At 32.2% G+C, this 12,881-nt stretch overlaps 1 protein-coding gene across 2 annotated transcripts; it reads right to left on the bottom strand.

Annotated features, from left to right (window-relative positions):
* Window positions 1-65: 65 nt before the first annotated feature.
* LOC109191498 lies at window positions 66-2,659 on the bottom strand. 2 transcript variants are annotated; one of them, XM_019342157.1, is made up of 7 exons: window positions 2,503-2,659; window positions 2,182-2,409; window positions 1,661-1,769; window positions 1,068-1,113; window positions 660-745; window positions 363-421; window positions 66-267 (listed from the first exon to the last, which is right to left on the bottom strand). In XM_019342157.1, exons 1-7 carry the CDS (start codon window positions 2,556-2,558, stop codon window positions 174-176), a joined length of 678 nt encoding a protein of 225 aa, XP_019197702.1. In that variant the 5' UTR covers window positions 2,559-2,659; the 3' UTR covers window positions 66-173. The 2 variants fall into 2 exon arrangements, with proteins under 2 accessions (XP_019197702.1, XP_019197701.1); XM_019342156.1 differs by having other exon boundaries at window positions 78-267; window positions 2,182-2,415; window positions 2,503-2,655.
* Window positions 2,660-12,881: the final 10,222 nt, after the last annotated feature.

The raw sequence follows: 12,881 nt of genomic DNA, 5'->3' as shown, positions 1-12,881 counted from the left end.
TTCCTCCTGATGTGGCTATGAATATGCTGACAAATTACTAATTAACAAAAAAATAAAATGTTATCAAATAAATCTAGAAGTTGTTTACATAAAAACATGATTGAAATAAGTAAAGTGCGTAATTAATTTATTATAAGTTTGGTGATGGTGTGTAACAGGGCAAACAAAATAATTCATGGGAGTTGGGTGCGAACCCATTGATCGTAGTCATGCAACAATTGTTGCAGAAGCAGGGGTACTAACCTATCCACCAAAGCTTGCATCATTCTGCACATCACATGATATAGATATATCATATCATATGGCATATGGGTGATCCAAAATATAGAGACAGATGGGGAGAGATATATATTGGTGCTTACATATTTCCAGGACGCTCAACAGCAGAGACTGGCAGCAAAGTCAATGGCTGGGTATATATCTGTATCATCAACATTCATTCATAAAGCTTCAAAGCTGGGATGTAATTAAGCAAGCTGTCAAGTATTCTTGACATTGAGATGTTAAGCTGCTTGTTTCCACAATATCCTTCCTTGATTCAACAATTATTATTATTTACTTGTAACAAAATCTCAATCAATCAAATCTACAATGAAACATATCCTCCACAAAATCAAGAAAACAAAAAATAAAATAGTAAAATGGGAGAATAATATAACCTCAAGAGAGAGATCCAACTTCACATCAATGTTTAAGAATGCCTCAGAATCAATGGTCTCCCATGTTATATAATTCCTCATGGATGCTGCCAGGTCAAGGTTCAAGGTTCAAGGTTCAAGGTTACGACTTAAATTACAATCATCATATCATTCCCATTACCACAACAACTTTTAATTTGCTTTCACCTATACAACCTTCCTTTCCTAAACACAATACAAATTTGTAATCTAAAATTAAGAATAAAATAAATATTTATTATTGTTAACTTATCAAGCAACCAAAACATCATTGAAAACGGCAAAAAGTTGCACTATAATGTTCCATTCCTACCCAAAACCAGACATAAGGACTGATGACCCCAAGCAAGTTAGTTGTCACAAGATTAAAAATTCATCAAGCATATATACCTGAAAAATGTTCATTCTGGCGTTCCACAACCTCTGAACCTTCAAACTGAAATCAACATTTTCATAACAGACAGTATTCCAGAAGAATAAAGTACACAAATGAAATGCACTTCAGAAATTAGTTATATGAATGCTATTGGGCTTAATTTATTTATGCTTTACCAGAACCTACTTACTATTAGCTTTTATTTTGAGTCTGCAGCAGGTGTTTCAATCACATTTCATACTATATATGATCTTCAGACCAACTGGTTTTTGTAGATTGTCTTTTCTAGAATTAATTATTACAAGGAAGGAATTGACTACTGTAAACTTGAAGAGGTATAGCGTGCTATCCATTCTACAATTGCTGGTTAAGTATTGTTCGGTCAGAAAAGAAATCACAAAGAATAAATTACGGATTTGATGCCTTTATTGGCCTAAACAAAAGAATTAAGTTAGATTTCACATGTTGGTAGTCTAGGCTGTTTTGTCTAAAATCTATGGCTTCTTCAATACTTGATGAACTTAGTTAACGTTTCAAAACAGAATAGCAATCTTATTTCAAATATGAAGAATTCCAGTTTTAAGTTCATAATTACATGAAAACTTACCTTACAAGACAACATCTCAACTCTGCAATCTTCGCTAGATGATGTTACTTGTAAAATTAGGACAGGGGCAACCTCAAAATTCAAAAATTGAATTTGTGGAAGAGTACATCTGGCAGCAGAAATGCATATTATTAATATTTACATCTCTTTTTCGGGCTATAAAACCCTCGAGATTCAAAAGAAACTAAGATGGGATACCCCACACTTCAAACACTGTTTAGACCCTACGAATGAACAAGTAATAATAAAACAAACACTTTAAAAAAAAGAAAAAGAAGACACTATCTTAGAAAATGGCCTAGGTGATGTATAATCCACAAAACTCATCTTTGCTAAACATTTACTTACTGGATCATGATTGAGTGGAACTGTTCCCTTCTCTTTCCTTGGTAAAACTTATTTAATTAAATGATTGATTAAAGAATCAAAGTTTTTATAAAAACTATAATCATTGAAACTAAGTTAAGTTTTAGGGGGAAAGCGGGGGGGATTAAAATGAAATAGAAGATTAGAATAGTTACCTGTACAAGTTAGAATTTAGGGATTGCAAGCTCTGCAAGGCTCTCTTGTTCAAAATGGCTTCAATCCCGGATGGATGGCTAAGGAACTTGCTAATATGAAATGCTTCCTGGTTGCCGTTACTATATGTAGGAAGCTTAATTTTTTCATTCTTTGTTGCAGAGAGATTTGCTTTCTTGGTTTTTGAGTTTAGGGACAAGTTTGGTTTAACTATTGTAATGCCTCCACTTCTGATTCTGAAACAAAATATATTCATTTTTGCTAAACCCCCCCCCCCCCCCCCCCCCCCAAAAGAAAAACAAGAATATATATCAAAAAATTACCTGAATTGCTGGAAGAGAAAAGAAGAAGAAGAAGTGGAGCGAGGCAGCGTTGCCATGATTTCCGGCGAACTATGAGACTCTATCCTCTTACCTCTTCTGCCATGGGGCCATGGGGGAGATATTAGATTTATGTATGTTTCAATCCTTATACCATGGACCAGGTTTACACTGCACTTTAGTCTATGAATCTTGGTAAAAGTCATCAACTTTGATGAATTTACACAAGATTAACTTAAGCACAAAAAATTATTTAAGACTAAATTAAGTAAAATTACTATAATCGTGGACTATATTGAATATTAACTCATTTCAACACTAAAAATACATAATTATAGAGTGGACTCTGAACCATGATACAACTCTATAAATTCTATACTTTATCATTTCAATTTATGGTCCACAATGTTATATGAACCTTTCATGATACTAGTAGAGACCGGTAGGGGTGAGCATAATTACCAAAAAACCGACAAAACCGATAACCGATAACCGAACCGACCGATAATTTCAGTTATCGGTCGGTTATCGGTTATAAGGCAAAAAAAAATTCCGGTTATTCGGCTATTCGGTTATTTATCGGTTATGAAAGTGTAATAACCGCGGTCACCGAATAACCGACACTATTATTTATATATATATATATATATATATATATATATTTTATTTATTTATTTATTTATTTATTTATATTACTTATGGATGCTCGGTTATTCGGTTAACCGAATAACCGACCGAAACCGACATAATCGGTTTCGGTCGGTTAATAGTGTATGTTCGGTCGGTTTCGGTCGGTTATGGAGATTTAAAAAATGCCATCGGTTATTCGGTTATCGGTCGGTTATTAACCGTAACCGACCGATGCTCACCCCTAGAGACCGGCGAGGTGAAACATCATTTACCCAAATAATATTGAAGCCAAAGGAGTGGCAAATTATGTTGTGCATCCGTGTGCACCATGCACGGTTGCAAAAACGACGTTGTTTTGCCTAAAAACGCGCGTCCCACTAAAAAAAATTAATTTTGATTCCCGACAACAACATTATGTTGTGCATAATTTGAACTATATATCCAGAATGCATGAACTAAATATTCAGAATGAATGAACTAAATATCCAACATGAATGAAAAAAAATCAGTTTCGATTTTTGTCTAAATATCCAGAATGAATGAACTAAATATTCAGAATGAATGAACTAAATATCCAGAATGAATGAACTAAATATCCAACATGAATGAAAAAAAAAAATCAGTTTTGATTTTTGTCTAAATATCCAGAATGAATGAACTAAATATCCAACATGAATTAAAAAAAAAAACCAGTTTCGATTTTTGTCTAAATATCCAGAATGAATGAACTAAATATCCAGAATGAATGAACTAAATATCCAGAATGAATGAACTAAAAATTCAGAATGAATGAACTAAATATCGAGAATGAATAAGCACAACATAATGCTGTTGACAAGAATTGAAACTGAATTTTCTTTTAAGTGGGATGCGCATTTTTAATCAAAATGACGTCATTTTTATAATTGTGTGCACCTTGCATAGCATAAATATTGCAAAGAAGTGGATTGCATTTGCTTGCTATTTGGGCCGCATCATTTACCCAAATAATATTGAGGGCGAAGAAGTGGATTGCATTTTCTTTCTATTTGGGCCGCTTTATTTATATATATATATATATATATATATATATATATATATATATAGTCTTTAAGTCTCTAACATAACAAAATACTCATTTGTATTGTCTATACTATTCATATACAAGTATACAACATACGAAAATTTGATACAATTAGTCCCGCGTAAATTGAGATATCTAATATATTATAAAATTTAAGGAAAATAATTAAATAGATCCTCGAACTTTAAATGAAAAGTCACTTAGCCTTTTAAATTTTTTAAATGTTCAATTACACTCATCAACGATTTATTCTGATGCAATGAAGCCCAAAACTGGTTAATGACATTCTATCACAAGTCATTAGGGTTCCGACTACCATACGGCGAAATTTTAGGCAAAGGCCGGCCTCGAAGAAGGAGACCAAGGTCGCCTTCTCGCTGGAGAAGGCAACCCAGATATGGGTCGCCTTAATGCCTATTATCATTGTCTTTTTTTGGGAATAAGAATTTGGTTATGTTTTTGAAAGTGCACTGCGCCAAGACATTAAAATTACAGTAAAGAACAACATGGGACTATATCAAATCAAAATTTTATTTATAGAGGAAGCGGCAACAAGAGGAATTATCAATCACGCCAATTAATAGGGTTTTGCGTTGCAAAAATTATGCTTGGATACTATCCAGTAAGGATGGTCTCTCTAAACTTGCTATTGCACTAGTTAATCCAACATTTCTGCCATGGGTCATAGCTATGCATTCTTAAAATATTCAGTTTATGAAAAATTTGATAATTTTACATTGATATAGCCAGAACACTAAGGGAGCGTTTGGTTCGGGTTATCTAAGATAACCAAGGTTATCTTTAGCTAGTTATATAACATTCTTGTGTTTGGTTGAAGTTTTCTAATTAACATTCCCTTGGAATCTTATTTAGCCTCCACATAAGCATTTTCCTTATTTGGAAGGGAATGTGATTCCCTTGGTTTCCTTAGGTTATGTAACAGTCTCTTGCTTTTTTACAGACTCTACCCTCCACTCTTTTACGAACTCTGCGTTTGATATTTCTTGGTTTCTCTCTCGCATCGTTGAACGCAATTATTTTTGCATGGTTTACTGATTCTATAATCCTTGTTAATGTTAACTTTCCCCTTAATGAACAATCATTTTTGCAATCTTACTGATTCTCATTATGCCTAGTATAAAAATTATATTAGTTCTTTTGCAGTGAAAGTTAATACAAATTAAAATTGAAGTGCATCACACATACTCAGTGAAAGTTAATACAAAATTTTTGAACTTCATATATTGAAATGCATGAAAAATGTTGAGGGTATTAAAGTGAAATAACCATTATAACATAAAGAACAACCCTTCAACCAAACAGCTTTATATTACATATCTCAGTTTTAACCAAACACAGGATTCTAACATTCCCAGAAATCTAACACTCCCTAAGGTAATCTGACATTCCGTGAACCAAATTAAACGACCCCTAAATGGTACTTTAATAATTTCTAAAATATTAATTTAAAAATATACATTGAATATTGAACTATTCACGCAATGCGCGTGTGGTAGCTAGTAGTAAAAATAAATTATAATATGATAAAAAGCAAATTTTATAGTATTAGTCCACGATGTAATAATTGCGCAAAACTAGCTCAGGTCCCGCAGCATTTTTGGGACATTGCCGACTCATGTTCATGTATGTACTTCATCGTTAATATAAATCATTGGGCGGCGTTTGTTAGAAAGTATAGGAATTGGGTGCAGTGGTTTTTATAGTATATTATTATAGTAGGACTACGTCCCCACACCCGGCCTAGCTAGCTATTAGTTTTAGTTTTAGTTTGAGGCCGGAGATGAGAGGACCACCAATATTTGCACAACTTAATTTCATCATATATGCATGGACGCTATCATAGATTCATAAGCTATGGCAAATTTTATTGTGGACTGTGTTTCACATAGAACATGACCAAAGCCAATAATATAATGGTAAACAACGAAGTCTGTGGTCTGTAGTATCATTTCTTATTCAGTTTTATTTTATACACATTATAACTTTATTACAGTACCACTACATACAATACCATTCTCCTTTAACTATAATTTCATTTAAACTTAATATGTGAGATACTATTTAGTTGCATTTTAATTTGTACACAAATTTAGTTTCATACAGTACCATTAAAATATCAATATTATTCAACTACAATTTTCATTTGACAATATATATTCAATATGTGAAACTTACCATTAAGTTTCATTTTATACCCATTGTAGTTTCATTACAATACTACCAAAGTATCATTCTAATTAAACTACAATTTCATTTAACAATATACATTCAATATATGTGAGATTGGATGTTGGTTTTATGACTTTTGGGTAGTCAACGGCTGGCCAACAACATCGTTAAAATAACGAGTGTATGAGAAAAATATAAAGAAAATATATCGAGGGAATCTAGCTAGAGGGAATAAATATTTTGTGTTATTGAGAATTGCTTGTGAATAGTGTAAATTGCATTTTTTTTCTCCCATGTATATATGGGGCCTATTATTTATACATATTTTAGGCCTAGAGTCCTACACGGAATAAGAATCTTAGATGACCTCATATCGAGAGTTACTGTTACATTGGGAATAATCACTACAAGAATTTTCACATTTAGTGACAACAGAAGTTGTCACTGAAACTATCAATTTTGGTCACTATTGAAATTAGTGACCATTTTTTGAAGTCGTCACCTGTCGTCACTATATCCTCCGTCACTATTGTAGTAGTGACGACTTTTGAAAAGTTGTCACAATTACTCACTATTTGTGACAATATTTACTTTCACTACAAGTAGTATTTGAGTGATAACGATAGTTGTCACAATAAATATATAATTTGTGACCAAATATGTTATTACAAAATATTATTCTAGTGACAACTAAAATCGTGACAATTAATTATTTTATTGTGACAACACTTTAGTCACAATAGTTGTACTTATTTGTGAGAATTGTTCTTGACGCAAAAACGATTATCAGTGACCAAAAAAGTGGTATCAATAATTACTTTGTTGTGACAACAATCATGGTAACAAATATTGTATTTATTTGTGACAATAGAAGTTAACTCTAAAACACTCATTAGTGGTAACTAAAGTCGTACAACAATTCAATTTCTTGTAACCATCATCTTTGTCACTAATATCTTTAAAAATAGTGGCAACATATTTGTCACTAAAATACTGAAAATTAGTTGCGAAATTTGTGTCACTAAAATTAGTTGAAATAGTGTCATTATTGTCAATCTTAATGATTTTATAAGTGACCATTACTTGGTCACAATTATTTTTCCAAATAATACTAGTCAAATGCACAAAATATAAAATTATTTATTTCAAAATCTTGTCATGAATAATTAAATGTTTTTAATTTAATTATTATTTGGAATAAAATAATGCATTCAACAAATGTTACTCGTTAAATTTATATATATATATATATATATATATATATATATATATATATATATATATATATATATATATATATATATATATAAAGATATCATTGTCTAACAAATATACTTTATAAGAAATACAACTGAATTCAAATAAAAACGTTTTAAAATAAAATGTCTTGATTATTCTTCAGTTGAGGTAGTTGATGGAGATGCATTGCTTAGCATATTTTGAAGTCCTCGATTGCTTGCTAAGTGAGCAAAAATTTGCTTGATTTCAGCAGCTTGTTTGTCTAAAGCTGTTTGTGCGATTTCTTTAAATTTTGCAACTTCTTCTTCTAAATTCTTTTCACGTTTCTTTGAAGCTTCTATTTATGCTTGAAGAAGAATCTTCTCTTGGGCTTTTGAAGTTATACCCTTAAGACCTAAACCACGTGCATAGCTTGACTTTCTTTTTAATACCAAATCAAAATGTTCAACAAGTGGTAGAGGTGCAGCTGAAATCTTTTCTTTATTCTTCTCTCCCTCTTCTTGAAGTTTATTCTACAATTAAGATAAATATTAATAATTGAGTAAATTAATTTAAGAAATGTCACAACATTTATATGACTAATTTTCATACCATGATTTCTTCTCCATTTGGAACAGACCAAGTTCCATTAGATTTTTGTCTTGATGCCTTCCAAACTTCAACAGCATCTGGCCATTCATTAGAATCTTTGTCTTTCTGGAAAATAGAGAATAAAGATAACAAAAAGAAATAATTAACTACAAATTTTATTCATAAAAAAAAATGACTTCAATTTTTAATTAAAAATAATTTACTTTACCATCTCATATGCAATTTGTACAATTGACTTTGTACCACTAACTGATTTGATCTCTTGATTTCCTCTATTATTTTTGTTTCTTTCGCTTTGGTCCTATATATATAAAAAGTTATTATTAATAAAAAAAAAATTAAGTAGAAGAGAATCAAGAGACATACAACACCACAAATTGGGACAACAATATCTACCAATTAAAAATATAATATAAAATAATTATAAATTCAAATTACCTTAAACTTTTGAGTCTCCCATTTGTTTTCAATTAACCATTTCCAATCATCTTCATTGACATCATTTGGACAATCTTTAGATTTTAGATAGCTCTTACGTAAAAGATAATATCTACTTTTGTATTGTAATTGGACTTGGTTCATGACATGAAGGTGCACATCATTCGACAAATTAAATTTGTCCTGCAAGTCATATATAAAAGCATATAAATTCATTAATTTGAACAAGTAATTCTAACTAACTTTATTCAAAACCTAATATAATATTTAAATTTTTTAAAGTTTTAGTCTTACCTTTAAAAATATCCACATTGTATTGACATCGTCGTTAGGAATCTCTTTCCAACTAGAGACTCGAAGCGGTGCAAATTGCCGAATGCACATAGTCACTTCAGCTTTGAACAGATTAGCATCTTTACCACACACCTTATGGTATGGTGGAGGAAATAGAATACATATTTCTTCGCCTCTAGCTTTTTTCTTGGCAAGTCCTGCATTGATTGTTCTCCCTCGACCACGTTTTTTAATTGTTTCGTTTCCTACAGTGAAATTAAAAAAAAAAAACAATATATAAGTATACAATATTATATATAAAAAGAAGATTAAATTTTAAACTAAAAAAAATTAAACAATCAAATCACCTGGGCCACCAATAACATGTTCTTCTACTGTAGGTGCAATGTTTGATGCTTCAACTATTCCATTGTTTATCATTTCAACTAGTACTAACCAATTGTATTTTTAGTGACAAAAAACGCTGTCATGAATATTATCAACAATAGTGACAACGCATGTTACGACACTATTATTCTAGGAATAGTGACAACTTATTCGCAACAAATACTTACTCGTCACAATTACCATATTATCTGTGACCAAAAAAAAGTTATCACAATTACACCACACAATAGTGGCGAATTATTTTTTTGGTCACAAAAAGGGTATTATTTGTGACTAAATTACGAAGTATCACAAAAGATTCGTCACTAAATGTCATTATTCTTGTAGTGAATAAACTCTAGTTCTACTACATTAGAAATAATGAGCCCAATCCTTATTATTTTATGAATAATAAGCTCAATTCTTATTAAACTTCTAAGTTGCTTCGTATTGTGTATCATTCTTGGGTTTCATTGATCCAATTACTTTCTTGGGGCGGTCCATGTGGCTCCGGCCCAGTATACCATCCATCATCCAATCCCCCACTTTCTTGAGATTTTGCGAAGTCGATGACTCAAGAAAGTATAAAAAGTATTCTACGATCCATTCCCAACTTCTAAAAGTCAAGTCTTTTTCCGACCAGTACGTTAGTCCATGGAGAGCCCCCTAAGTCAGAGCTGAGTATAGAAGGCCCATATTACGCCATGGTTGTAGTAGGCGCTAGGCGCTAGGCGGGCGGTAGAGTAGCGCTTAGCGCCTTGATGGCCTAGGCGGCTAACTAAAAAATACAGTGCACATGTGTGTGTGTATATATGTCATATATATATATATATATATATATATATATATATATATATATATATATATATATATATTACCAATTCAAGGTCGAGTTGGCCAAGTTAACTCGGGTAACTCGACCGAATTCGGCCAAGTCGGCGGGTTAACTCGGCCTAATTCGGCCGCCTAGGGGCGCCTAGACCAATTTTTGCAACAGTGGATTATGCTGATTGCCTCGTTAAAAACCTTAGACTAAGAAAAATCTAGTGGGAAAATTTTTAGCTAAGAAAAAAAGAGTACAACCATAAGCGTAATATTTAACTAGTGTGAGAATTTCGACCACTGAGGTTGTAAGCCGATCATTGAGCACTTTATCATCATGCAAAAAATCGAAATTGAGTTAAGTTAAAATTAAAGGAAATACACTAAGTGTCTACCTTCCTTATGTGCTTGGCACTTGAAAACGATAGATGTAAAGTATGAGCCCTCCGACCGACTATCTAGTATTTCAACATCTTGCAAAATTTAATACACCAATTAAGTGAAAAACATCTTCGTAAGATGCACTCCACTAAGTGGGTATGGTCTAAACTAGTTACTTACTTATCCTAAGTTACTTAACAACTCTTAGTAAAATTAGTAAAACTATGCTACAAGTATTTAAAAAGCCTTCAATAGTAGGAGACAAGGCAGACATCAAGATAATCATTAAGGTGACAAGTTCATACTTGTATGTTTTGAATTCAATCTTATTTGTCCAATTAAACTCTGATTGACAAGCACAAATTAAATACTAAAGCATCACATCAAATCCGATCCGATGAAGCTATATATTACTACTTCACTCCTATTTATGAGACTTGCAGGTTTGATTGTTCTTCAATTCATATCAGTCTTAATTGAGAGATCGAATGAGAAATGAATAGATATAATACCCTTATATTGATAACTATGGCCCTGTTTGGTAAAATGGCTGTTAGTTGATAGTTGGTTGCTGTTAGCTGATTGTGTTAATTAAAGGGTATAAATAGTTGATAACATTAGATAATTGTAGAAAAGTGTTTGGTAAATTAGCTGTTAGCTGATAGCTGTTTGGTATAATTTCTTTTCTTAAAAAGCTAATTGAAAAAGTTACTTGGAGTAGCTTTTTGAATTTTAGCATTTTGGAGTTGCAAAAAGCTAATTAACCAAACATTTCTATTGATATTTTAACTAAATCAAACAATTAATAGTGGTCAAATAAGTCAAAATTGGCCTATAAGCTAATTTTTTACCAAACACGGCCTATAACTAATTTAAAATGTAAAACTATATATGATGGACACAAATTAAAACCAAATTAAAACTACAACGTAACTCACATGAGAGACAATTGCAACCAGAATGGAACAGACACTGTCATCATAATTTATAAACAAATTAATTAAAGGAAGAGTGAATTCCATTTTTGGTCCTACTGTTATATGGGTGTTTCCAATTTTAGTCAACCTTAATTTTTTTTGCCACTTTATGACCACTATTATTGAATGTGTTCCATTTTTAGTCCACTGTTAGTATTTTCATCAAGAGGTCGTGTAATCTAGGGGTATTTTGATCTTTCTTCTCATCCAAGACTATGTTTGACTAAAAGAAATGAGAACATTAAACCTAAAACCTAAGAAACCTCGCCGGCCCATGTTGGAACGAACAAAACGATGTAGCTTTGACTTTCCATTCTCGTTGTTCGAAGAGCCATCTTCGAATATCGGAGGAGGAGGACGAAGCGCCTGGATTAAAAGAGAAGAGACAACCATAAAAAGACCAAAGTACTCTTGGATTATACGGCCTCTTGACGGAAATATTAACGATGGACTAAAAGTGGAACACATTCAATAACAGTGGTTGTAAAGTGGCAAAAAAAATTAAAGTGGACTAAAATTGGAAACGCCCCTATAACAGTAGGACCAAAAATGAAATTCACTGTTAAAGGAAACAATTTTGTTGAATCAAGTTACCTTAGCAATTCAAGAATACCTACAGGGCCAGTAAATAAACAACAGTACATCTTCAGTCCACTTATATTTGAAGTGGTTTTTTTTTTTTTTTTTTTTTTTTTTTTGTTGGGGGGGGAGGGGGGGGGGGGGGGGGGGCGCTTTCGAGGGGCCACGTATAGCCTCGTTAAGTGACACACGTCATTGCGCCTTCTATGTTGGCCTGGAGAAGCTCTCTAAGACTATCGCGTGGCTCCTCGAAGATCATTGTGACCCAGTTCCGAACTTGTCACAAATTTATCAATCTGTCTGTACCTTTGTTCCCATCTTTTAAGGCGTGATCAATTTTGACACTCTACCCCCAATTGTTCATCATTCTTATGTAGTCCTCAAACATGATCCCCACGTTGACGTTAAACCTCGAGTGCATGTAATTGAGTTTGAATATGTAAACCATATCAATGTAACAATATTTAGGTCACAATTTATTATTAGACAACTATATAGTATGAAATGCGTTAAGATAAAATAAATTATTTGCACAATTTCAAATTAATATATATTATGAATATTTTGATCGAGAATAGTAATGCAAGCTAGCTAAGGATGGGATGAGTTTGAGAATATATATAATTTGATTGAATTGGTAAAATGAAAAGGGGACCTCAGAATTGAAAAGGGTGATAAAATTAAAGTTTGTTAAAGAAAAACAAAGAAACAAAATGAATGGGACAAGCAACATTTATAAGTAAAGATTACATTAGACTAGAAAATAAGATGCAGCTAGCTAGCTAGCTAGCAGAATCTTGAAATTCCAACCT

The sequence above is a fragment of the Ipomoea nil genome, unplaced genomic scaffold (assembly GCF_001879475.1).
Source record: "Ipomoea nil cultivar Tokyo-kokei standard unplaced genomic scaffold, Asagao_1.1 scaffold1652, whole genome shotgun sequence".
Taxonomy (NCBI): Eukaryota; Viridiplantae; Streptophyta; class Magnoliopsida; order Solanales; family Convolvulaceae; genus Ipomoea; species Ipomoea nil.
Note: the sequence above shows the minus strand (reverse complement) of the source record. Positions and strands in the feature narration are given on the sequence as shown.